Source organism: Heterocephalus glaber, unplaced genomic scaffold (genome assembly GCF_053883595.1).
Source record: "Heterocephalus glaber isolate CG9 unplaced genomic scaffold, H.glaber_assembly_v1.0 deba00001452, whole genome shotgun sequence".
Taxonomy (NCBI): domain Eukaryota; kingdom Metazoa; phylum Chordata; class Mammalia; order Rodentia; family Bathyergidae; genus Heterocephalus; species Heterocephalus glaber.
In genome coordinates this window covers 14,075,757-14,103,496 of record NW_028258302.1, presented here as the reverse complement: position 1 = coordinate 14,103,496, position 27,740 = coordinate 14,075,757, and the positions used below count along the sequence as shown (strand labels likewise).

At 41.0% G+C, this 27,740-nt stretch overlaps 1 protein-coding gene and 1 pseudogene across 8 annotated transcripts in view; one reads left to right on the top strand and one right to left on the bottom strand.

Moving 5' to 3' along the window:
• Phactr4 (phosphatase and actin regulator 4) overlaps positions 1–27,740 on the top strand; it is a 102,890-nt gene that overhangs the window by 69,581 nt on the left and 5,569 nt on the right. For 7 of the 8 annotated variants that reach the window (XM_004850759.3, XM_013074324.3, XM_087215437.1 and 4 more), the window contains 10 exons: positions 805–885; positions 3,400–3,564; positions 4,562–4,963; positions 10,333–10,927; positions 11,739–11,923; positions 14,068–14,221; positions 18,657–18,712; positions 20,040–20,101; positions 22,342–22,479; positions 24,643–24,719. In XM_004850759.3, coding sequence (XP_004850816.1) covers positions 805–885; positions 3,400–3,564; positions 4,562–4,963; positions 10,333–10,927; positions 11,739–11,923; positions 14,068–14,221; positions 18,657–18,712; positions 20,040–20,101; positions 22,342–22,479; positions 24,643–24,719 — 1,915 coding nt within the window. The remainder of the gene's footprint in view (positions 1–804; positions 886–3,399; positions 3,565–4,561; positions 4,964–10,332; positions 10,928–11,738; positions 11,924–14,067; positions 14,222–18,656; positions 18,713–20,039; positions 20,102–22,341; positions 22,480–24,642; positions 24,720–27,740) is intronic. The other variant, XM_087215434.1, reaches the window with a different exon arrangement.
• LOC147827233 (large ribosomal subunit protein P1 pseudogene) lies at positions 22,478–24,360 on the bottom strand (annotated as a pseudogene).

The window sequence follows — 27,740 nt, the reverse complement described above, 5'->3', positions numbered from 1 at the left end:
TACCTAGAATCCCAGCCAATCTGGAAGCAGAGGCAGGAGAATTTGAAAGTTCAAACCCTGCCTGGGCAACTTAGTAACACCCTGTCTCTAAATAAAATGTAATGTAAAGTGTAAAGTAAAAACTACACTAAAGTAAAATAGAATAAAATCTCCAAAGATGTAGCCTCAGTGGTAGAGCACTTGCATAGCATGTGTAAGCCCCTAGATTAAATCCTCAGTACTGAAAAAAACAAAACAAAATCTCTTCAGTGGTAAATGGAGTTTCTGTACTGCTATAGATTTAAGATGCTTCTACTTTTCTACCTCGTCCATTTTCTATCAACACAGTTTATCCATAAGTTCCTTACTATTGAAGTTCCAGTTAAGCAGCAATTATCTAAAATTACTTTTTTTTTTTTTTGTTACCACAGATCAAACTCAGGACTTTGTGTTTGCGAGACAGGCAGTGGCACCACAGAGCTAAATCCTGGACCTAAAATTGCTTTTTTTAAAAAAACAGTACTTTCCCAGTAACCCAGGATATGAAAGAAATTGAGGAAGTCTTTTTTTCTTTTTTCTTTTTTTGTTCATAGTGCTGGAGATGGAACCCAGGGCCTCACACATGTTAATCAACTGCTCCGCCACTGAATTATGCTCCCAGCCCCAGAAATTAAGTTTTCAAAGTTGAAGTTAGTTTCCCTGTTTTTCCTAAGAATAGAACAAATTTGAACTACTTTATTCTTTTACCTGTGGATATATAATGCTGAGTAATGTTGACCTTGCAACTGCTACATTTCTGAGTGCTGTTTTCTTATTTAATGTTAGCTTTAGAGCGGAAAATATCTATGCGAAAACCAAGAGAAGAGCTGGTTAAAAGAGGAGTTTTGTTAGAAGACCCTGAGCAGGGTGAGTTTCAAATGATTACCGTATGCCTGTCTCTATGGGCTTAGTCTTTGATTGGGTCTGAGTATTTGAATTTTCTTTCTTTGCTTTGTTATTGCTGTAGTTGGGGTAGAGGAGAGCTTTTTGAAAAGTTCTCTTTCTTCCAATTGTCTGGCTATGTCTTCAACTCTGCAATTAAGTGATTGTGAAGGATCCTTGGGGCGAACACCCTAGTTTCTCTGTAGTACTTCCTCAGCTTTGTGACAGCTGCATTAAGTAATACTTCTTTTTATAAAATCAAATTTGTCACCATGCCCATATTGCTGCCCTAATCTTCTGTTTGTCACAAAGATTATGTTTTGATATTTTAATATTCATCACTGGCTTAATAATGTCAGGACCTTCTGTAATGTGTGCCTTGTTTTTCCCAATGTGTGACTTTCATGAAGCAGTTTAGTATAAATGTAACATTATAGTATCAGACTGATTGCATTTCATTTCACATGTGCAGTAATTTACCACTTTTGCATAGTTGTCATCTTCCTCCTTATAAAAATTGTTTAGGGCCGGGGATTTAGCTCAGTGGTTCTGCCGCCTGCCCTGCAAGCGCAAGGACCTGAGTTCGATCTCCGGTACCAAAAAGGGAAAAAAAAGAAATTATTTATTTATTTGATGGTGCTGGAGAATGGTCCCAGTGCCGCACTACTTGCTCAGCGCACACACTAATAATTGAATTACACTCCAACTTCTCATTCTTTTTTTTATTTTTTATTTATTTTTTTTTTTGGTACCAGGGATCGAACTCAGGACCTCGAGCTTGCAAGGCAGGCGCCAGAACCACTGAGCTAAATCCCTGGCCCTCATTCTTTTTTTTAATAATAAAAAATAGTCACTACGTTACTTTAGCTTTAGATGTATATTTTTCACTTGTTACTTATTTGCCTTAGACTCTTCACTACTTTTAACCCTAACTACCTCTGATTGGGACCACCTGAAGAATGGACTGTCTTGCCTCCTGGTAGGAGGCGATAGGTCAGGGTAAAAGGGGTTGGCCTATGAGAACTCAATGGACTAGCTCCCTAGAACACTGAGAGATGCTAACATGAGGGTACCATAAGTAGTCACTATGGAAAGCAAAGGACCAGAAAACAACTTGTGCCTATTCCCATGGCACTAGGAGATAGGACAGAGTTTTTAATCTCTAATCTTAGTGTTTTCAACTTTCTTTTCCTCAAGAGGCTAGGAAACCTCTGCAGGAACTGGGAATGTTTGTCCAATTTTGATCCTTGAAAGAATCTGACCATTTTCATAGCAACAGGTATTCATTACAGGTCTTCCCACAGCCTCCAGTCTAATGATCATCCCTGTAGCTTAATTTCAAGGAAAAATCATCGCGTATATCATATTTACCTCTGATCTAGTTATGAGTTCCACCCCATGCTCTCCATTTCTGCCTTCAGTCTCCCTCTGCTATTTCTCATGTTTTTGTTTTGTTTTGAGAAAGGGTCTCACTGTGTAGTTCAGGCTGGCCTTGATCTCACTATATAGCCTAGGCTGCAATCCTCCTGCCTCAGCCTCCCAAATGCTGAGATTACACGCATGCACCACCACACCTGGCTTCTCATGTATATTTGAACAATAGGTCATTATTGTTTGTCCTGTTCCCATCACTTCCTCTCTATAATTCATTCTCCTCTCAACTTTCAGAGCTAACCTTCTTTCTTTTTTTTTTTTTTTTTTTTTTGGTACAGGGGATCGAACTCAGGACCTTGCACTTTCAAGGCAGGTGTGGTGCACTGAGCTAAATCCCCGGCCAGAGCTAACCTTCTATAAGATGGAATGAATCATGTCTTCTTCTACTTCTAATTCCATGTCCTCTTGTTTTGTACAGGATTCAGTCCAAGCTCCTTTACATGGTATTTGGTATCCTTCATAGCCTAGCTCTTGACCACTTTTCATCCATAACCATTACTCATATGCATCTATTGTCCTGCCAGACCAATGTACCACTTTCTGTGATCCTTTCCTAAACCCATTCCTACCTTAGGAGAATGTTCATTCATTCCTACCATAGTCCTTCAGTCAATCTAGCTCTTGAGCAGGGCATGGTAGCACATTCCTATAATACCAGCACTCAGGAGGCTGAGGCAGGAGGATCACCATGAGTTCAAGGCTAGCCTGAACTATTCAATGAGACCCTGTCTAAAAAAATAATTTAAATATATATATATATATATATATATGTATATATGTATATATGATCTCTTGACACTTATTTACTTATCCATAGTGATTTTGTCTTATTTTTCTTATTCATATAACCAGGTAGTTGGCATACAATAGGCAGTAAGATATTTATTGAAAAAAGGAATTGTTTATTTCCATCATTACTAGAAAGTTCCAGGTAACCTAGGTCTAAAAATAAGCTGAAATGGGAAGAGGGAAACAGGAGGATAAGGGTGGTTAGAAATCACCAGCTCCTCTTTCTGTCTGACTATGCCAGTTCTTCACTTAGCTGGTTCCTCTTTCTCCATGCAGGTGGTGAGGATCCAGGAAAGTTAAGTCATGCTGTATTAAAGAATGGCCACACTACTCCCTTAGGGAATGCCAGATCTTCTAGTCCAGTCATAGTAGAGGAAGAGCCAGTAAGAATAGCAAGTTTTAGGAATCCTATTCCAGAAGAGGACTCAAAGAAGCAACTAGGTAAGAAACTGGATTCTTGAGTTAAAGAACCATGGACCAGTCATATTCATCCTTTCATTCTCTCCCTCTCCCCCCTCCCTCATTTTGATTTTGCTTTGTTTTGGTTTTATCGGGGTTTTTTGTTTTTGTTTTTTGTGTGTGTGTGTGTGTGAAGTAGAGTCTTTCTGTGCAGTCTATGCCGACCTCAAACTCACTGCAGTCCTCCTGCCTCAGCCTCCCAAGTGCTGGGATTACAGCACCACCACACCCAGCTGTGTTTTTTTGTTTTGTTTTTATTTTTTAATCTGGGTGTCACTGTCTAATCCAGTGATCCTCCTGACTCAGCACTCTGAGTGCTAGGATTACAGGTGTACATCACCACACCCAGCACAATCATTTTCTTTCTTTTTTTTTTTGGTACCGGGGATTGAATTTGGGTCCTTGTGCTTGTGCAACAGGCAGCGAAACCACTGAGCTAAATCCCTGGCCCTACAATCATTTTCTTTAAGTCAGGGGTTTGCCAGAGAACAAGGAATGATAAAACCCAAGAGGAATTTCATTCTTTAGAAATTGCTTAACTACTTTCAACTTTTAGTGAAATTTTCCCCCTCTTAACATTCACAAAATACTTAAATTTGTGATTCTTAAGGAGAAAAAAATGTATCAGATTCTTGTAGGACTTTGTCAGGCTACATGTATATCTTCATTTACCAAGAAATTTTGATGTGTCTCCTCCAGTAGCCTGGCTCTTTTGTGAAGAATCACTGCCATAATGATTGACTTTTGTTTAGTATGTTGAAGATGGGAACCACAGATAACTGTAGCCTGCAAACTCATCTATAAATTAAGTAATTGATGAAGCTGACCATAAATCCATAGACGTGTTAACTTTTTTTATTTTTGGTACCAGGAATTGAACTCAGGACCTTGTGCTTGTGAGGCAGGCGCCAGAACCACTGAGCTAAATCCCCAGCCCTAGCTTTTTTGATTTCTGATGCTACACTTTCTTCCTTTCCAGATCAAGTCTTTTATTACCCAGACTCAACTGGAAGCCAGTCTAATTCTGAAGCAGAGCCTCTTCCTGAGAATGTACCCAAACAGCCTCTGTTACCCCCAAAAAGACCCTTGTCCTCTTCTCATGAAGCAAGTGAAGGACAAACAAAGGATGTTACTTCTGGCAGCGCAACAAGGTCCATCTCCTCCAGCTGTGTGTCCTCTACCACCATAGCACCTGCTGCCACAAACCTAACAAAGACTGTTAACTCCTTCGTCACCCCTTCCCCAGCACCCAGGACTCTGCCTGCTGCTCCTGCCAGCACTAACACTACTGCTGCCCCAAACCTTACTCATATCATCCCTGCCAAGCAGCCCCCTGTTCCTCCCCCTAAGCCAGCTCACAGAAATAGCAACCCTATTATTGGTAAGTCTTCAGGATCTCATGGGAGTTTTATTGCCTTTGGGTAGTTATTTTATTGGATGATTGTTACAATATTGATTTGGGAGTTTTTTGGTTTTGGTTTGGTTTTTTGTTTGTGTTTTTTTTACCAGCGATTGAACCCTGGCCCTTGATTTTGGTTTTTTGGTTTTGGTTTTTTGAGGCAGGGTCTCACTATGTAGTTCAGGCTGGCCTTGAACTCACTATGTAGCCCAGACTGGCCTCAAACTCACAGTGATCCTCCTGCCTCAGCCTCCCAAGTGCTGGAATTATATAATATTAATTTGATCTGTGAAAAAGTTCCATGTCTTGTCCCTTGTAATATCCTCACGCAAGAGGATCTCTTCAAGTTAAAGGTCAGCCTGGGCTACATAGTGAGTTTAAGGCCAACCTGAACTGCATACCAAGAACCTATCTAAAAAAAAAAACAAAAACAAAAAACGCTATATAGGATCGGGGATTTAGCTCAGTGGCCCCACACCTGCCTCACAAGCGCAAGGTCCTGAGTTCAATCCCCGGTACTCAAAAAAAACACTACATATATATTTGAAAAACTGGGTAAATAGAGACCATAACAGGTGTAACATGCATGGAATTATCTGTGGCACTTACTGAAAAAATTAGAATAATGCCACAAGGTATTATTATGGGCAAGGCAAGCTTTCCAATTAAAAAATTTTGTTTTTAAAATCTACTTTGAACTACCAATTCCTTCTTTAAGCATAAGCAAGTCTAGTAGGGAAAAAGATCCTTTTATGGATGCCTATGTAACTTGTGATTTAGTGCCTGGTATAGCATCTTCCTGGGAACTGCAAAATGTATTATTTAAATTGTCCTGATTAAATCATGTTTTATCTTGGGAGGATTAAAAATGCTACTATTGTATTAAAATAAGTGGTGATAAAGCAGAGGAGGTAATCAGTACATCTTGTGGGCTGAGTAAATTTTTTACATTTATCTAAAGTCTTGTTTAGGTCCATTTTCCTTTACATAAATGCACACTTCGAGGAGTCTTCAAGGAAGGGAAGGCAGGAGGGCTTTAATGAGCGCTTCAGAGCTAATAAAAATATAGTTTTCAGGAAAAATATTAGGTTTCTGCTGCTTAACATCCTTGTTATTGATTGAATGTTTGAAAAAAGTATGTTCATTAAATATCTAATACTAGAGGGCCAGGGATCTAGCTCAGTGGTTCTACTACCTGCCTCGCAAGCACAAGATCCCGAGTTTGATCCCCAGTACCAAAAATAAATATCTAATACTATATGACCAAGTTGGGTAGAGTGATCAGAACCTTGAAAAATAAGCTTAAAATATATTGTATGACAGGTTAGAATAGCTTGATAACAACAGGATGAACGTTGTTATTGTTATCCCCACTTTGAGTGCATAATGTCATGTTGACTTCCTCCAAGGAACTTGAGGAGCCTTCATACGCTACTTATTTTCAAAACCTCCTTGTCCTGTAGGAAACTGATTTTATCTGGTATATAGAAGAGCAATTAGAATATGAAGATATTGTGACTCATTCAGAGTTGAAGGAAGTGAGGCAAACTCAACTCTCACAGGTCCAGACCTCTGTTCTCTATTCTGCTGTTCTCAAACTGTTCATCATCAGGATCACCCCTAGAAGGTTTATTAAAACACATATTGCTGGACTTGCCTCTAGAGTTTCTGATCCCAGTAAGTCCTGGTAGGGTGGAGAATCTGTGTTCTGTAGGTCCCCAAATAATGCCAGTGCTTCTTTCCAGGGACCATGTGTTGAGACTCCTTCTCTAGACCAGTGGTGTCCTCTTTTTCAAGTTAAGGCAACATTTAAAACAGTGTGTGTATGGGCCAGGGATTTAGCTCAGTGGTTTCGCTGCCTGCTGCGCAAGGGCAAGGACCCAAGTTCAATCCCTGGTACCAAAAATAAAATAAAATAAAACAGTGTGTGTATGATTCCCTGGAGTAAAATGCAGAAGCTACTCCTGGCCTTGGACAAATTAATAACCCAAGGCCTTGTGAATAAATCAGTATCAGCTTCTGGCAGGTTCTCAGCAGGAGAAAAATAAATTAGTTCAGAATTCTTATTAAAGTTACACAGATTTCATTAATTTTTTTTTTTTTTTGGTACCGGAGATTGAACTTGGGTCCTTGAGCTTGCTAGGCAGGCAGCAGAACCACTGAGCTAAATCCCTGGCCCTAAAGTTGCACAGATTGAGGCCGGGGATTTAGCTCAGTGGTTTCGCCACCTGCTGTGCAAGCGCAAGGACCCGAGTTCGATCCCCAGTACCAAAAAAAAAAGTTACAGATTGATTTAAAGGATTATACCTTTTTCGTAAATTATGACCATCCTAATTCTTTGGTGCTAAACTGCCATTTCTTTCACAAAAGGATTATGATTATAAATTGTTTACTTAATATCAGTCTTATCTGGACATGTTTAAAAGTAACAACCTGAAGTTAAGAATTTTTTTTTGAAAATAAAATTTATTTTAAAAAATTAAATAAATAAAATTTATTTTTAAATGGGGGGGCCAGGGATTTAGCTCAGTGGTTCCACCGCCACCTGCCTCAAAAGTGAAAGGACTGAGTTCAATCCTCAGTACCACAAAAAAAAAAAGGTGGGGTGGGGATATAGCTCATTGGTGCCATGCCTGCCTGGCAAGTGCAAGGTCCTGTGTTGGATCCCCGGTACCAGAAAAAAGAAGAAAAAAATTTTTTTTGTCTTTTTGAGACAAAGTCTTACCGTGTAGCCCAGGCTGATCTCAAAGTTGTGATTCTCCTGACTCAGCCTCTTGAGTGCTGAAGAACTTAATTTTTTTAATTGTATTGATCTTTGAAATACAAACATTTGGAAACCACTGCTTGAGAAATGCTACAGTCATCTCACAGGCATAACATGGAGTGTTAAAAATAAGGAAGGGGCCAGGAATTTAGCTCAGTGGTTCAGGCGCCGGCCTCGAAAGTGCAAGGTCCTGAGTTCGATCCCCAGTACAAATAAATAAATAAATAAAATAAGGAAGGACTGCCACATATAGCTGCACAGCTGAAGGAAATTTGTGATCTGTGCCAGGAATCCTTTAGCATCTTTCTCAAGAACTAGATCAAAAGTTAAAATATTCAAATAAGGTCATGTCAGGGGTGAATTGTTTGTTTGTTTTTTGCTGTACTAGAGATTGAATTCAGGGCCTTGCCTGTCCTAGGCAAACACTCTACCTTGAACTATATCTCCAGCCCTCAGGAGTGAGTTTTGCTTTAGAAAGAATGGCAACCTGCTGTTTTAGAGAAGCCACAAGAATCTCGTCATCCCAAATATATCTCTTTCATTCATCCAAAATTCATAAAATTTTTTCTATCTTTATATACAGTGATTTTTCTAGAATGTCCTTATTAAAATTTATTTATGGGCTGGGGATGTAGTTCAGTGTTAGAGTGCTTGACTAGTATGAGCAAGGGCCTGTGTTCAATCCTGAATAGTAAGGAAAATAAAAAACAGGACTGGGGGTGCTGAGGATGTAGCTCAGTGGCACTGCACCTGCCTGGCAAGGCCCTGAGTTCAATTCCCATTACCAGAAACAAAAAGGACTGGAAGTGTATCTTAGTGGTAGAGCACTCAGCTGACATGGATGAAACCCTAGGTTCAATCCCCAGTACTGGGGAAAAAACAATTAGTTAAATCTTTTACTTTGAATGGCCCCAGTGGAATAGTATTACAGCAAAGAGTTTAATTTCAGGGACACTTATGAGACCCATTTAAGGATATTGGAGAGAACTAAAATTACTTGGTTAGATGATTAGAAGTTGGTGATCAAGTGAATATTCTTTAATTATTTTGCAAGGTTAGCCACCTCTTACATGTCATTTGGAGCCCTCCCAAAGGAGTGACTTTTCTGGATCAATACCTGAGTTACTGTGGGCTTTGAAAACATTGGTAAGAATATATACTGTCTTGGGCTGGGGATTTAGCCCAGTGGTTTCACTGCCTGCTGCGCAAGCACAAGGACCCGAGTTCGATCCCCAGTACCAAAAAAAAAAAGTATATACTGTCTTAATACAGGGTGAAGACTTCTCATCTAATAAACTTACATTGAAAGTCAGGCATAGTGGCGCGCACTTGCAATCCCAGCCCTCGGGGAGGCTGAAACAGGAGCATCACAAGTTCAAGCCCAGCCTGGACAAATTATCAAGAGCTTGTCTCAAGATAAGAAAGGTCTAGGGGGGAAGAAAAGGGGATATAGTTCATTGTGAAGGCTAGGAGTTCAACCCCAGTATCACAAATGATAATAACAATAAAACTTTTATGGGTTTGTTTGTTTGTTTGAGACAGATCTCTCTATGTGATTGTTCAGGCTGGCCATGAGCTCACTATGTAGCCCAAGGTGGCCTTGAACTCGTGACCATCTTCCTGCCTCTCCCTTCCAAGTGCTGGGATTACCGGCATGTGCCACCATGCTCGGCAACAATAAACCTTATATTGAGGGCCCACTGTGCACAGCTCTGTGGATATGCTGATGGAGACAAGGGTCAACCTCCATCAGGGATCTCACAGAGTAATGGGGAATGAACATGGGAGCATAAATGATCAGAAGTGTGTGGACTAATAAAGATCAGAGACAGTGGGTTCCAGAGGATGGAGTGATAGAAACTGGATACTAGCTGAGTCCATGCCTCTTTGTAGCATGATCTGGGGCAAATTACCTAACTTCTGCAGCATCAGAAACTGAAAACTGGTCAAAATAGTACTTTGTTTCCCTGTTACCTCAGATGATACAAGTAAAATATGATGTCAGGGGTAGAAAAGCACTTTAATTTTTTTCAAAGGGCTTTGCGTTTGCTATAAGAATTCAAGATAATAGTTTTGTAATACAGAGCTGAGATACATAGTTATCATCCATCTGGTAAGAATGCCTAATAATGTTTTAATTGCTATCTGAATATTTAAATTTCTTAATGGAGTATTGTTACACATAAGAACTTATTATCAGTGGGCCGGGGATTTAGCTCAGTGGTTCCGCCGCTGGCCTCACAAGCGCAGGGTCCCAAGTTCAATCCCCGGTACCAAAAAAATAAAAACTTATTATCAGCTTTTTTTCTGTATTTATATTAACTTTATATCAACATCAAGTTATAAAGTTGTTATATCAGTGAAATAGGATACTCATCAGAGTTTTCCTACACATATATCCATTAGGGCTTCTACTTGCAGAAATACAAATTTTGTTTCAGAGATAAGAGATGCAGGAAATGGCAAAGTCATAAAAGTGTATAATTTACTTAAAAGATCAAAACTGAGCTCTAACTTTAGGCTTGGGCTTGCCCCTCAAAGCATTGTAAAGACATATTAAGTTGACATGTTGCTCTCTCTTTTCCAGCTGAACTGTCCCAAGCAATAAACAGTGGTACATTGTTATCAAAACCATCCCCACCCTTACCACCCAAAAGAGGCATTCCAACAACCTCAGTACCCACCTCGGAGTCTGCTGCTGCCTTCACCACAAAAACACCAAGTGATCAAAAAGAGAAGGGCACCTGCTCTGGGAGTTCCAAGCTACTGCTGACAATCCCTCCTTCCCTATCCCCACCACTGCCTACTCATATACCTCCGGAGCCTCCAGGGTCCCCTCCATTTCCTGCTAAGACTTTGCAAGTTGTTCCAGAAGTTGAGTTTCTACCTTCCTTAGATCTGCCCCAGGAGGTTCCTCATCAGGATGATCAGAAAAAGGAAGTCCCCAAGAGGATTCTGGACCAGAGCTTTGGGGAGCCCCACATACCCTCTAGGCTACCCCCACTCCCACTACATGTTCGAATTCAGCAAGCCCTGACCAGCCCCCTTCCCATGACTCCTCCCTTGGGGGGCTCTCATAGAGCTCATTCGTTGCTCTTTGAAAATACTGACAACTTTTATGAGGACAGCAGTACCCTGGGTCGGACCAGATCACTTCCCGTCACTATTGAAATGCTGAAAGTGTGAGTGCCTTTAAAGCTTGCCTCTTGTTTCTCCTTTACTTTAGGTAGCCCGCCTAGAAAAAGTTACTTAGAAAATGTGAATAAATTTAAAGGACAGAGTATTCTGCCAAAAGGATCAGTTTTAGAATCAGACTTTTTTTTTTCTCGGTACCAGGACCTTATACTTGAGCTGTATCCCCAGTCCTGTCAGACATTTTTTTTTAAACCCTGCTGATTTCTGTAAGCTTTTGTTTGTTAAATGGAGAGTTCCAAAGTAACATAAAAATTATATGTTTAGGTACATAAAATTAAAACTAGTTTTATATGATATAAGAATAGCAGTGTTATAAAGTGCTTAAGGGCCATGGCCTTGTAGTAAGCTAGTTCTGCACTCAAACCCCAGCTGTACCACTTGTAGTATGTAGTAACTGTATAATAGTGTATGTTACTTAGCCTTTGTTTTAGGTTACTTCATCTGTAAATGAAAATGTCATCTTTGGAGGCTTGTGAGAATGAAAATTCTGGAAAGCACCTAATAACTAGTAGAACTAGGATTTGTGGGCCGAGGATTTAGCTCAGTGGTTTCGCCACCTGCTGCGCCAGTGCAAGGACCGGAGTTCGATCCCCAGTACCAAAAATAAAACAGAACTAGGATTTGTACCCAATGCTCTTTAATTTAATAGGTGCTTAAAAGTTTCTTAGCAAGGTATTTAGTTTGGGGAAGGATTTGTAAGTTATTTTGTTAATGGACTTTGCCATTGATATTTCAGTCCTTTGTCTTGCAAATCAGTTATCCTCTAGTTTCTGAAACATAATTATGTTAATTTGTTAGTCCAGACGATGAAGAAGAGGAACAAACCTGCCCATTGCCATTTGTTGAAGACATGACATCTACCTCAGTCATTCCTAAACTACCACAGTGTCTACAGGAAGAACAGGAAGAAAAGGAGAGTGACTCAGATTCAGAGGGTCCCATTCAGTACCGAGATGAAGAGGACGAAGATGAAAGCCATCAAAGTAAGAAAAGGAAGGAAGGTCCGGGGATTTAGCTCAGTGGTTTTGCAGCCTGCTGCGTAAGCGCAAGGACCCGAGTTCGATCCCCAATACAAAAAAAAGGGTAGGAAAAGCAAGAGAAAAATTTTACAGAAAAAGCTATGTACTGGTCTTAGCAGGATGAATGAAAACAGACACCTTTCCTGGAGTCATCTGGTTTATTGTTCTCAAAAGCCACTGTAAAGGACTCCTTATTCCCACTACCATCCCTCTGTTAAAACTAACAAGAAAGTACCAAGTATATTGAGTCATTCGGTTTTTTATTAGTTTGCTTTTTATTTTAAAACTGTTCAAAGGCCGGGGATTTAGCTCAGTGGTTCCGCCGCCTGCCTCTCAAGCGCAAGAACCCGAGTTCGATCCCCAGTACCAAAAAAAAAAAAAAAAAAGGTAAAACTGTTCACCCAGTGGACAGGGGTAAAGCTCAGTAGTAGTAGAGCTTGTTTTTAGCCTGCCCAAGGCTCTGAATTCAGTTGGGAGGGGAAGGAGCTCACCTTAAAATACTAGACCATATTGCCAGGTACAGTGACGCACACCTGTGATTCCAGCACTCAGGAGCCTGAGACAGGAGGATCGCCACTAGTTCAAGGCCAGGCTGAACTATATAGTGAGAGCCTGTCTCAAAAAATCAAAGCAAGGGACTGGGGATTTAGCTCAGTGGTTCCAACACCTGCCTCAAAAGCATAAGGTCCCAAGTTCAATCCCCAGTACCAAAAAAAAAAAAATCAAACCAAACATACATATATTATATAATATATACATATATTTGACAATATGGAGGAGAGAAAAACTGCACATGTTAAGGTTAAAAGACAAAAATTATGTGTTCCTTCCATCTAATGACAAAGGAATAAGACTAAAGTTAAAAAATGTCCTTATAATGGGATAAAGAGGAAAAAAATGTGTTCATAACCATAAATTGTTGTAAATAATGGAATCCTGATTCCTAAAGCTTTAAAAACAGGTTAAGTCCCAGCATTTGGTTTTGGTGGGTTTTTTTTTTTGTACTGGGGATCCAACTCGGGACCTTGTGCTTGCAAGGCAGGCAGCAGCACCACTGAGCTAAATCCCCAGTCCAATCCCAACATTTGGAAGGCTGAGGGATGGAGATTGCAAATTTGAGGCCAGCCCGGGATACATAGTGTGACCCTGCCTCAAAAAATAAAACGAAAAAAAAGACGAAAGAAAGAAAGAAAAAGAAAAACTTTCAAGGCAGCTTGGGGCCGGGAATTTAGCTCGGTGGTTTTGCCGCCTGCTGCGCAAGTGCAAGGACCCAAGTTCGATCCCTGGTACCAAAAATAAATAAATAAATAAAAATAAAACAAAAAGGGCTGGGGCTTTAGCTCAGTGGTTCCACCTCCTGTCTCGCAAGTGCAAGGTCCTGAGTTCAATCCCCGGTACCAAAAAATTTTATAAATAAATAAAATAAAACCAAAAAAACCCCAACAAACAATAGAAGCATGTTTCTATAGTCCAAGCTCCTCAGCAGGCAGTGGCCAGAGAATCACTTAACCCCAGGAGGTAAAGACCATCCTCAACAATGTAGAAATTCCAGTCAGTCAATTAATTAGTAAGTAAGTTGAATGCAAGATGTTTTAGTGTGAAAGCTGATTTTTTTTTCCTGTTTTTTTGAGATAGAGTCTCTAAATTGTTCAAGCTGGCCTTGAACACATTATGTAGTCCAGGCTGGCCTCGAACACACTATGTAGTCCAGGCTGGCCTCAAACTCAGTGATCCTCCTGCCTCAGCCTCCCAAGTGCTGGGACTATAGGCATGCACCACTATGCCTGGCAAGTATGAAAGCTTTTATGTTTTAATTCAGAGAACTGTCTCATCCATATATTCTCTCTCCTCTAACAAGTGTTACTAGGGAGAAAAAGTGCAGGGCTGGTAGAAGTGAGAAGATATTTTTTGCCCATTGGAGCAAATTAGGCAAATGACTGAAATTATTTTTAAATGTCCTTAACCTGACCCTGTCTTCTGTGTTTGCTTGGATCATTTGAAGCCAAGTGGGAAGCTGAGAGTTATTTGACCAGACCCTTGCCCTACTCTACATGAGGTTGAGCCTTTGGCTTCAAGCTTCTCCATTTTTCTTTTCACCTCATACAAAGGTACCCTGGCCAACAAAGTGAAAAGGAAAGACACACTGGCAATGAAGTTGAACCACAAGCCCAGTGATCCAGAGTCAAACTTGAATTCTTGGCCTCATAAAAGCAAGGAGGAATGGAACGAAATACGGCACCAGATTGGGAACACACTGATCCGGTAGGCTTTCATTTAGATTAACTGGATTTGGTTTGATTATGCTGGTGTGTGCATTAGATGCTTACTTTGTGGTGGAGTGTGCATTTATCCTTTTTATTTTTCAGTGTAATTTTTTTTTGGTACCAAGGATCGAATCGGTGTAATTTTTTAAAATACATAATAGACACAGTTGGATATCCTTTATAAATTTGAAAATTAAGGAGTTAATTAGCACTTGAATCTTTAAACGATAGATAGAACATTAGGTTTTGCAACAGTTGCTAAAGAAGCCAGGATATTTTTCAGGGCAGTTACTCTTATCATTTTTTTACCCACTTGTTAAAGCATGAAGAGCCAACCCAGTCAATCACATTCATAGTTTACATGTGAAATAGTCCATGTAACACCTTCCTTTTAAAATATTAGTATATTTTTCAAGTCAGCTGGAACCAAAATTATAGAGAAACTAAATACAGGGCAGCTTCCTACATATTAAATAGGTCCCTGCAAGAATCCAGGTATACAGGTGTTTTCCTGGCACAGATATTTCTTCCAGTAGAGAAAGGATAAGAAAGTAGAACTCTTGGATGGGTCTCTACAAAATAACTTAATAAATATGTCCATTAATTAAAACATTTTTCTTTCCTGCTCTAAACACCTGGCTTTACTGTGCATGGTGCATCTGGAGACAAGTTTGGCCCCTTGTCTTCTAGGAGACACCTTTTGGATCCTGAAACCATTCTCTGTGACTTCTTTACCTAAACATAATGGCCAGGCTGGGCATTTAGTTCAGTGGTTCCACCGCCTGCCTCACAAGCGCAAAGTCCCAAGTTCGATCCCCAGTACTGAAAACTGCCCCCTCCAAAAAAAGCCTAAATAAGTAAATAAACATAATGGCCAATCTGTATACCTTTGTGCTCTGACTGCTGTTGAAATTAAGGGTGATTAGAAGGAAGGGAAGTAGAGGCTTCTCCTTACTCTGACAGTGTCCATAATTCAGAGGTCACCAATCGAGAAGTCAGTTTGGTAGATATACTTGTGTGTATGATACCAAAAGTTCTTTTTAGGAGAAGGTGGTAGGTCTGGCCCTTCACATTTAAGGTTCAGAAATTTATTATCTGTAATTACATACATATTTATTCATTCATTTTATTTTTTAAAATTTCAACCTATAGAAAAGTTGAAAAATATATACCTTTCACCTGGAATGGTTAACATTTCCATATTTGCTTTAGTGGTTATTGAGCTCACTTTCTCTGTAAATGTATACTTTTATACGTTCTTTTCTTTTTTCCTAAAGCTATTTGAAAATAAATTGTAAACATTGTAATTCTTTTTTTTCCGTTACTGGGGATCAAACTCAGGACCTTGCACTTGTAAGGCAGGCTCAGCAGCACCACTGAGCTAAATCCCTGGGTCCCTCAACATTGTAGTTCTTTACTCGTAAGTACTTTGGCATGTGATCTTGTAAGAAAGACATTCTCTTACATACTCACAGCATACTCACTTACCAAATCCAGGAAATGTAATATCAATACAATATTTTTATTTAGTATACTATCTATATTCGATTTCATTAAACACCCCAATAATATCTAGTTTTTGTTGTTGTTTTTATAGTAATGGGAATTGAACTCAGCTTCACACATGCTAGGCGAGCATTCTGCCACTGAGCAACATCCCCAGCCCTTTTCGGGTTTTTTTGGTTTTGGTTTTTGAGACACAGTCTCCATAAACAGTGTAGACTGGCATGGAACTCAAAATGTTTCTGCCTCAGCCTCCCAAGGGCTGGGATTACAAGCATGTACCACTCTGACCCATTTTTATTTTTATATTTTTTTTGTGCAGGATTTTTTAAATAATATGATGTGAGGATTAGTGACATTTCCCCACATTTTTTCATTAGTACCTATTGGTTTTACAGATTAATGGATTTTATTTTGGCAGACAACATGCACATGGATACTTTAACCACCTCCATCCCCATCCCCATCACCTTCCTTGCCGCTCCCCCCAGGGTTTCAATGTATATAATGCTTTTTATTTATTTATTTATTTGGTACTGGGGATTGAACCTGGGTCCTTGTGCTTGCTGGGCAGGCGGCGGAACCACTGAACTAAATCCCCAGCTCCCAGGTTTTTATTTTTTTAAGACAGGGACTCACCTGGTACCCCAGGCTGGCCTGGACCTCACTCTGTATGCCCACACTAATCTTCGTTTTGTTTTTTAGTTTAGTTTTTTTTTTCTGGAACGGGGGATTGAACTCAAGACCTCACGCTTGCCAGGCAAACACAGCATTATTTTTAGTTTTCTGAGACCAGGCTCTTGCTGCATAGCGTAGGCTGACCTCAAACTCACAGCTACCCACCTGCCTCAGCCTCCTAAGTAGTAGGATTATAGGCATGTGCCACCACACTCAACTTACCCCAGGCTAATTTTTTTTTTTTTTTTTTCAGTACCAGGGATTGAATTCGGGTCCTTGCGCTTGCAAGGCAGATGCGAGGCAGATGCGGAACCACTCAGCTAAATCCCCAGCCCTACCCCAGGCTAATTTTGAACTCATGATCCTCCTGCCTCAGCTTCCTGAATGCTGGGATTATAGCTGTGTGCTGCCACACTCAGCAAGTCTGACCTGTTTTGTGGCAATAGCTCACAACTAGAGCTAGAATTCTGGCTTGCTATATGTGATATCTATTAGAACTTTCTTTTTATATTTATTTATATGTGTGTGTATATATATATATATATATATAGAGAGAGAGAGAGAGAGAGAGAGAGAGAGAGAGAGAGAGAGGATTTATTTATTTATTTATTCTTTTTAGAAGATAGTCTCACAATGTACCACATGCTGGCCCTCAAACTTGAGAGGACTCTCAGCTTCCAAAGAAGGGAAGACAATGGATGTGTTCTACCATACTTGCCAAGAGTCCCTTTATGCTCATTCCTTGACAATCTATGCAATACTAACTTGAGACATATGCATGTGAATTCACTACTTCCATCGTCACTGATACACTATAGCCAGCACTCAAAATTTTAGGGAAAGGTTTACTTGGTCTTACAGTTCAGTTCATAGGTGCAGAGGCAGATAAACAGAGGAGGGGGAGAGACAGAGCCTTCTAGGCCATGCTCCCAGTGACCCACCTCCTCTGACCTGGCATCACCTCCCTACATCACATTGAGCTGTAGACTCAGTAGACAAGTCCACCGATGAGTATCATGCACCCATGATCCAGTCACTTTTGAAAGGCCTACCTGGGAGCACAGGAGGCTTTGAGGGGACCTCTACATAAAAAAGATATGGTCACCAAGCAGGGGATTCACACAACTGTCACATCTGAACCTACTTCGATAGCAGTACTCCTCTGTGACTTCGCAGTTCCCACTGTGCTTCAGTGTATAGAGTTGGCACACCATGCACCAATCACAGGAGTAGGTATAGATATGGACCCTTAGGGTTGGCCTTATGTCCATCAGTACCTGTCCCAGTTTAGCACAGACCTGGGGAAATTTCTCAGTACACAAACTTTGCTGGAATCTTGGACTCATAGCTCTCCAAGGGGGCAGGATACAGCCCCTGGGTTAACTGGCTCAGTCCAGTACACTCATCCAGCAAGACCTGAAGGATGCCCAGGGATATGTGGTTCCCATAGCAACTGAAGGTCTTGAGCTGGGAGCAGTGGCTCAGGTGAGGCAAGATGGCAAGGAGCTGGTTGTCTGTGATGTCACAGTTCTCTAGGACCAGGGTCTCCAGGGTGCTGGCCAGTTTGTTTAGCAGAACCTGGAGAGTCTCCACGTTGAATGATTTCATTGAGAACTTCCTCAGATTCAAGGGACTTCAGCTGGCTTGTCCTTGGACATTGGGCCAGATGCTTTAGATCAGATTCCTTCAGTGGATTTGAACTCAAAGGAGAGGGCCTCCAAGGGGGTCTGGTTCCTGGTGCGATAAGGGTGACAGAGCTGCAGGATCCTGGCAGGACCGGGCACTGACTGGAAGCTCCAGGACTGAGACTATTAGAACTTTAAATGTGAAAATTGTTTCATAAATAATCAGAGAAGTGAGCTGGATGTGGTGTCACGCAGTTGTAATCCCGGCACTCCAGAGGAGGATCACTCCAAGTTCAAAGCCAGTCTTAGCTCCACCTGAACTATATAGTGAGACCTTGTCCTAAGTAATCAATAATAATAATCAGAAAAGCAAATGAAATATATTTGAAAAACTTTTTAGGGATTAATACAAACTATGACTCACAAATCCTTATAAACATGATTAAGAAGTGTTTTGTTTTGTAGGTTTATTTGAGACAAAATCTTGAGCTATGTAGCCCACATTGGCCTCGAACTTGAGGTGCTTCTCCTGACTGAGCCTCCCAAGTGCTGCAGTTACAGGTGTGCACCACCACACCCAGCTCGATTGAGCAATTTAATATAATACCCTTTTTTTATCTCCTCTAGGCGACTGAGTCAAAGACCCACACCAGAAGAACTGGAACAGCGCAACATACTACAACGTGAGTTCAGCTAGGGAAGTCAAGTTTACAGACTTTCTTTGTATACAACTTTCATAGACATTAAAGGAAAAAGAAAAATTTGCTGTAAGGACCAAGGGAAGAGTGTTCCAGCCAGGGAAGAATATCCTTCCCCGAAGGGAACAGAATTCTCCCAGGCTTCCTGTGGAAAATGTTATGGGGTATTGTTTAGGGTACTCTGATATTCCAGAAAATTTTGTTTTAATGTTCTCATAGTATTCTGAGACTTCCTTGAGCATTTCAGAGTATTTTACAGTGTATGGGATGCACCACCACGTGGACTCTTAGACTTTCGTACCTCTAGAGTCACCAGATTCAATTCTGTACTTAATTTGTTGTCTGTGTACATAATTTCCAGGAGTAGTGTTCTAGTACTGATTTGATTTCTTTTTCTAAAATTTAATGTGACATTTGGCCTTAAAAACCTCACTGGGGGGCCGGGGATTTAGCTCAGTGGTTCTGCTGCCTGCCTCACAAGCGCAAGAATTGGAGTTCCATCCCCGGTACCCAAAAAAATAAAAACAAACCTCACTGGGGGTCAGGGATTTAGCTCAGTGGCACCGCTCCTGCCTGCCAAGTGCAAGGTCCTGAGTTCCGTTTCCAATAACGGGAAAATAAAACCTCACTGAAGAGCTTTAGGCTTCCCTGTGGTTGTTTGTATGCATGCTGAGTCTAACCAATCTATTGCTTGCTTTTTTGGCATTGTTTGGATGTGCACAACTTGGTGAATTTTAACATGCCAAACGCCTTTATAGACACATTGTGTGAAACTTGGTGTAATTTCTATTGTCCATTCTTATCAGTTACTCTCGAGCAATACTCTGCAAACTTTTTTCTTAAAGGGCACCTAGTAAATATTTTCAGCTTTGCAGGCCAGGAAGCAAATGTAAAGACTATTGTAGGTAGTTATAAGACTGTTTAGGGTTGGGGTAAAAAAAGTATACAAATAAAATAAAACTTTAAAAATTTTAAGAGCCTTCTTAGCTCACAGGCAGTATATAGGTACCTAGACAGATTTGGTGCCGTAGTTTGCTGACTTTTGCTCTTAAGTATTTGAATATACCAGCTGACCAAAAAATGTGCTTGATTAGTTATTTCCAATGGTACTTTACTCTGATTTGGATCTATAAGAAATATCTACGCTGGGGCCGGGGATTTAGCTCAGTGGTGCCACCGCCTTGCCTCACAAGTGCAAGGTCCTGAGTTTGACCCCTGGTACCAAAAAAAAAATCCTACACTGTAATTACTGAAGTGTTTAATATTCAAATTGCTATTTTGAAGTAATATTACGTGTTTCTGTCAACTGTAGCTAAAAATGAAGCTGATCGACAGGCAGAAAAACGAGAGATTAAACGTCGGCTTACTAGAAAGGTATTGCTTTCTATTTTTTTATTATTTCAGTCTGTACTGATTGTATGTCTTGTATTTGGATGATCTGTTTGATTTGGAATAAATATACTTAATTTATGGTGTCATCAATTCCTATGAAAATAATATATGCAGAAAATTATGTATTGTCAAGAGCTTTTTTCTTTCTTTCAGGGAGGAAGGGTTGGGTTTTTTGTTTTGGGGGGGTTTTGGGGGGGGGTTTGGTACCGGGGATGGAACTCGGGTCATTTACACTTGCGCAGCAGGTGGCAAAACCACTGAGCTAAATCCCCGGCCCAGTTTTTTGTTTTTTTGAGACAGGGTCTCGCTATGTACCCCATGCTGGCCTTCAACTCACTATGTAGCCCAGGCTCGCCTCAAACTCGTGATCCTCCTGCCTCAGTCTCCTGATTGCTGGGATTACAGGCGTGCCTAACCACACCTGTGTTCATTTTTAATATTTTTAAAAGGCTTGGCACAAGAAGGTGTTTGATAAATTTTGACCTTTTATTTCATAGACCTAGGATTTTGATGTAGACTAAAACTTGGTGTTTTTTGCCGGCATTGTGGCACAACCCTGTAATCCCAGCACTCAGGAGGCTAAGGCAGAAAGATCACCATGAGTTCAAAGCTAGCCTGAACTACATAGCAAGACCCTGTCTCAAAAAGCAAAACAAACAAAACTTGGTGTTATTTCTTTGTTTTGGAGTTTTGAGGGAGTTTTTGTTTTGCTTTGGTTTGTTTTTTTTTCTCCCTCTGGTGCTGGGGATCAAACTAAGGGTCTTGCACATGGGAGACAAGCACTGTACCACTGAGCTACACCCCTAACCCTGTAAAACTTGTTGATGTATAAAGACAATAACAGGAGTATGGAGCATTCAGTTTTGCAAAGCAAACTGGTTGTTCTCTAATCTGTGAAAAAATTGAAATAACCCTAAGCAATACTTAAAAGTATGAAAACAATGATTTTCCTGCCTCAGTTCCAGATCAGTTAGGATAGAACTTTTTCTGTGCTTGACCTGTGGTAGTGCTGGGATTAATCCCTTTCTCTTTTCTTTCTCACCAAAAGTTTCAAATTGCCTCCTGTAGATTTTGATCTATCTTTCTTTTTTTTTTCCTGAGTTTTCTAATAGTTCTGAAAACTTAACAAGAATCCCCAGAAGGGATCTAGATACTCTTTTCTTGATTTATCCTACTTCTTCCTTTTGTTGGAATAAAGTGATTATTCTTGATAATTAGAGGCCATGCCTGGTCTTACTACCTTCTTATTGAGCAGGTTACCTGACCATACAACCTTATCATAACTTGCTACCTATCTTGGGTATTACTGATGTTGAAATAAAATTTGCAAGAGTTTTACTACCCAGCTGGGCCTGGTGGCACAAGTCAGGTGTGGTGGCATACACCTGTGATCCCAGCTCTTGGAGGCTGAGGCTGGAGGATCACCATGGAGTTCAAGGCCAGCCTGGACTACATAGTGAGTTCAAGGCCACCCTGAACTACACAGCAAGACCCTATCTCAAACAAAAACGTTTTACTACTCAAAATGTGGGCCTTGGACCAAGAGCAGCAGCATCTCCTAGGAGTTTTTAAGACATACTTATCTCAACTGTCCCCACCTGCTTATTCAGAATCCACATTTCATTCATTCATTCATTCATTTTTATTGCTGAGGATTGAACTCAGAGTCTCAGGCATGCTAAGCTCACTCACTACCTCTGAGCCCAGGCCAGAATCTAAATTTTAACCAGATCAGCAGGTGATTTATATGTATATTAAAATTTGAGAAGTAGGGCTGAAGATTTAGCTCAGTGGTTCCGCTGCCCCCCTTGCAAGCGCAAGGTCCCGAGTTCAATCCCCGGTACCAAAAAAACCAAAAATTTGAGAAGCACTAAATTATAGCACTATTCTCAGTCTTTTTTGTTGTTGTTGTTCTCTGTCTTAACCTTGCAGTGAAGTGCTGAAAAATAAGGATGGGAGAAGACAAAAATCTCTTGATACCCAGAAGTCTCTGGGGATGGGACCCAGGAACTAATTATGGTTAAAGACCCAGGGGATTGCAGTGTTTAGTGAAGATTAAAAGTAATTTCAGGGCTGGGGATTTAGCTCAGTGTTTCCTCCGCCTGCCTCGCAAGCGGAAGGACCCGAGTTCCATCCAAGGTACCCCAAAAAAAAAGTAATTTCTGTGAATTATTGCTGGCCGATTCCTGGCATGATGAACTAAGAGGCTCCCTTTCTTTCAGCTTAGTCAAAGGCCAACTGTGGCTGAACTCCTTGCCAGGAAGATTCTGAGATTTAATGAATATGTGGAGGTAACAGATGCTCAAGATTATGACCGGCGAGCTGATAAACCTTGGACCAAACTGACCCCTGCTGACAAGGTTACTATGAAATGCTTACATGTTCTCTCTGGAGTTCTCTTCCTTTTCCTCCTCCTCTTCCTCTTTCTCTTCCTTCTTTCCCCCTCCCTCTCTCTCTACTTTCTTTGAACAATTCAAGATCCTGACTAGAACGGGAACCATAAACAAAGCTTCTAGTTTTGATATAATGTTAAGTTTCAAGTCAGGATGCAAAATGCTATGATAATACAACCAAACTTTATACTCATAATTCTACCACCAACGCAGTGAAGGTAAAAAGCTACATTGTAAAATAAAAAAACTAGAAGGAGGGCTGGGCCTGATGTACACACCTATAATCCTAGCACTCAGGAGACTGAAACAGGAGGATCACTATGAGTTCCGAGGACAACCTGAACTACATAGTGAAAAAAGGGCCAGGGATGTAGCTCAGTAGTGCTGTACCTGCCTGCCAAGCCCAAGGTCCTGAGTTCAATTCCCAGTACAGGAAAAAAAAAACCTCAAAGCAAATAAAACACATTTTGGGTTTTGGGTGGGCTTTAGGGGATTTTTTGTTGCTGTTTGATTGGTTGGTTGATTTTGAGATAGTCTCACTATGTAGTTCAGGCTGGCCTTGAACTCACTGTGTAGCCCAGGCAGGCCTCAAACTTGTGTTTATCCTCCTTCCTCAGCATTTTGAGTGCTGAGATTGCAGGCACGCACCACCATGCCCAATTATTTTTTCTTTTTTTTGAAACAGGTTCTCACTAAATTGCTAAGTTATCCAGGCTGGGCTTGAACTTGGAATCCTCCTGCCACTGCCATCATGCCAAGCTCAGGTTTTTGGGGGGGTTTTTTTTGAGTACAGGAGATCGAACTCGGGTCCTTGCACTTGTGAGGCAGGCATTGGAACCACTGAGCTAGATCCCCAGCCCTTTTTTTTTCGGTAGTGCTGGGGATCAAAACCAGGGCTTCATATACATTAGGCCAATGCTCTACCAACTGAGCTACATTCTTTCTGTTTCTGGTTGGGGGTTTTTTTGGTACCGGGGATCAAACTCAGGTCCTTTGGCTTGGGAGGCAGGTGCCAGAACCACTGAGCTAAATCCCGGGTCCTTTTGTTGTTGTTGTTGTTTTGGTACAGGATCGAACTAAACCACTGAGCTAAATCCCCGGCCCCTTTTGTTGTTTTGAGACAGGGTTTCACTATGTAGTCAGGGCTGACCTTGAACTCACTATGTAGCCCAGGCTGGGCTCAAATTCTTGCCAGTTCTACCTCAGCCTCCCTAGTGCTGGATTACAGGCCTGCACCACCACACCCAGCATAAATTTTTTTTTTTTTTTTTGCAGCTGTGATGAGGTTTACTCAAAAAAAGACCAAAGCCCATGTCACCATCCGATTCCTCAGGTTCTTCTTTGTTTCCACTTTCTTCTCAGCTGGGGGAGCAGTGGTGGAGGGGCAGGGCCTCCTGCAGGTGTAGCACTTGTTGCCGGAGCAGGTCCACCAACCCGTAAATTGCAGATGAGGCAATTTGGCCAGGCATTGGGCAGGGCTTTTGCAAACAAGCCAGGCCAAAAAGGTTCAACACTGACACCACCCGCTTTAAAGAGTGTATTGATCTTATCCTCCTTGACAGTCATCTTGTCCTTGAGCAAGATAAAGGCAGAGTAGATGTAGGTGAGCTCAGAGATGGATTCCATGGTGTGGGGTGCTGGGCACAGTGCTAGTCACAGGGTGAAGGGAAGTCCTCACCCCAGTGCAGCCTTAGCTCCCTCAGAAGAACTGAACATCCTTGGAGCAGCTGGGGAAATGGAAAACACATTTTTAATGGTGGCAATGTTTGGAAGATTGGGTGGTAAATTTTAATAGTTAAGCATATTTTATTTCTGTAATGGGAAAAAACATTTTTACATGCTATGAAAACTATGAAGGCTATAATATATCTTTTAATTATTTTGAGTCTTTTTATTTACCTTGAGATTTTAGGTTTATCATGAGATAAATGGTATCAGGGAAAATGATATGAATAAGGCTCAGTCAGAGCAGTGCTCAATGTGTTGACCTCACTTCTTTCTTCCCTCTGGTTGCCCAGCTGGGGTTGCAGTGACTCATGAAGTTAAGTACAATAGAGGTTAGATAGCAAGTCCCAGTATAGTACTGTAACAGACAGAAGATGATGACATCTTTTTATTTCTACCCTACAGGCTGCCATAAGAAAAGAATTAAATGAATTTAAAAGTTCAGAGATGGAGGTTCATGAAGACAGCAAACATTTCACACGGTAAGACCACAAAAGACTCAAATATTAACAGCCAACTAAAACATATATATGAGAGTTGTTCAAATATGAAGAAATCTGATGAAATCATTTAAAGAGAGTGATGATTGCAAGACTACATTCAGAGAAAAGAAAGAAATAAGAGGCAATAGTATTTGCCTACTCTAAGTTTGGCATTTTATGTATGAAGTATGATCAATGAATATGATGAATACTTAAATTTTTTTAATGTAATACAATAAAAGACACATTACCTGAAGCCAGGCATAGTGGCACACACCTGTAATCCCAGCACTTGGAAGGCAGAGGGGGGAGGAGGAGTTCGAGGCCAACCTGAGCTACGTAGTAAGACCCTGTCTAAATAAATAAATAAGACACATTGCCTTCAATCACTCTCAAAATACTCCTCCTCATTTCCAACACATTTATCCTATCATTCTTGCCGCTTTCTGAAGCCGTTCTGGAAGTACTCTTTCCTAATTATCATTAGTTATGCTATCATGTCTACCTGAATATCCTGAATTGACTCAAAATACTTACCTTTCATCGTCATTTTGACTTTGAGGAGGAGTCAGAGCTGGTGAATAAGGTGGGTGAAATATGCTGTCATGTTTTTACAAGCTTGCCTTTCCATTCGATGTCACTCAGCAGCAGTAGTCACCATATTTTTGATCACACCTTATAAAGATACTCATAAAAGACTTCCACAAATGCTTCAGAAAGTGACAAGAGCCAAGCGTGGCGGTGCACACCTGTAATCCCAGTCCTAAGGTTGAGACAGGATTGCCAAGAATTCAAGGCCAGTCTGAACCACATAGGGAGACTGTGTCTCAAAAAAGGAAGGAAGGTGGGGCAAGAACAATAGGATAACTGTGTTTGAAGACAGGGAAGTATTTTGTGTTGGGGGGGGGGTTGGTTTGGGGTTTTTTTTGTTGTTTTTTTTTTTTTGGTACTGGGACCTTGCGCTTGCAAGGCAGGCGCCGGAACCACTGAGCTAAATCCCCAGCCCCGGGTTTGGGTTTTTTAAAACAGGGTCTCACTGTGTTTAAGGCTGGCCTCAAACTCATGGCAATCCTCCTGCTTCAGCCTCCCAAGTGCTGGGATTACAGGTATGCACCACTAAGCCCAGCCTTAAACACTTTTTTTTTTTTTGGTATGGGGGATGGAACTCAGGGCCTTGCACTTTCGGGGCAGGCAGTGGCACCACTGAGCTAAATCCCCAGCTAAACACTATTTTTTATCAGTACTTGTACATTGAATATTTTCAATAAACTTGAAAAATGGATTAATATCCCCATTTTTATCAGTGAGGAAATCAAGATTCAAATCCTTAAATAACTTGACTGCCAATAGGTTATAGAACCAGGATTTACAGAAAGGAATGAATGAGCCAGGGATTTAGCTCAGTGTTTCTGCTGCCTGCCTCGAAAGCACAAGGTCACAAGTTTGATTCCCAGTACCAAAAAAAATTCCGAGGGCTGGGGATTTAGCTCAGTGGTTCCAGCGCCTGCCTCGAAAGTGCAAGGTCCCAAGTTGGATCCCTGGTACCAAAAAAAAAAAAAAAAAAGGGAATGAATATCTTCAAAGCCATGGAGTACTCTTCCTGGCATCTCACCTTTATAGTTTAAGAATGAAGAGATTGTGCTGAATTAGACAAGATCTTACACTATGTGGTTTTAGTCCTTTCTAGCACAGTGCTTACCAACTTGATGTACAAACTTCATTTTAATTATTTATCTTCTTGAAACAAGCTAAATAGTTTTTTGATTTGAAACAACTGTTATGACTTAGGACCCACCAATGTATGTAATCAGCTAAACTAGGGGCAGAGTGACACTGCATATAATCCCAGCACTGAGAGGGTGATCAGGCAGAATGAGCACTAGTTTGAGTCCTACTGGGCAACTTAGCGAGACCCTGTCTCAAAATAAAAAATAAAAAGGGCTGGGGATGTAGCTCAGTGGTGTACCACTGGGTTTGATCCCCAGTGCTACCCCCACTCCCAAAATCCCACACTTGTAATCCCAGTAGTTGGGAGGCTGGAGGATCATGAACTGAAGGCCAGCCTAGGCTTAAAGGCCAGTCTGACTACATACAGAGACCTTGTCTCAATAAATAAATAATAAGTCCAGGTGTGGTGGCTCATGCTTCCAGACTCAGCACTTGGGAGACAGGCAGGATCACTGCGAGTTTGAGGCCAGCCTGGGCTACATAGCCAGACCTTGTCTCAAAAAACCAAATAAGCTGGGCGTGGTGGTGCAAGCTTATAGTCCCAGCACTCAGGAGACTGAGGCGCAGGAGGTTTGCTGTGAGTTTGAGGCCAGCCTGGCCTACATAGTGAGTTCAGGGCCAGCCTGAACTACAAAGGAAGACCCTGCCTCAAAAAACAAAAAAAATAACCAAACAACACACATGTGTAAATACCGAATAGTTTCTCTAGCGTGAGAAACTGCAAGTGTAAATAAGGATTAAAATGATTAAAACAAAAAATAACCAAACAAATGGAAGGAAGAGAGGGAAGAAGGGAGAGATAGAGGAAAGAGGTATAAATATATCCATAAATGGTATCAATGAAAGTTATATATTTTCTTTTTCTTTTTTTTGGGTACTGGGGTCTTGAACTTGGGACCTTGCCCTTTCGAGGCAGCGCCATAACCACTAAGCTAAATCCCTGGCCCTTCCTTTTCTTAACCTGAGCCTTCCTACTGAGTTACATGCCAGCACTTTTTCATTCTGTTTCTTTTCTTTTGGTACCGGGGATCGAACTCGAGTCCTTGCGCTTGCGCAGCAGGCGGCGAAACCACTGAGCTAAATCCCTGGCCCAACACTTTTTCGTTCTGAGACAGGTTTAAGTTGACCAGTCTGAGCTCAAATTTACCACTCTCCTATCTCAGCTTCTCAGAATGCTGGGATTACAGGTGTACACCGCCATGTCTGGCAGTGAAAGTTATCTTTATATGATGCTTAGAACATTTATAAAAGAGCCTAAAATTAAATAAGATGAAAAAATTACCAAGTTTGCTA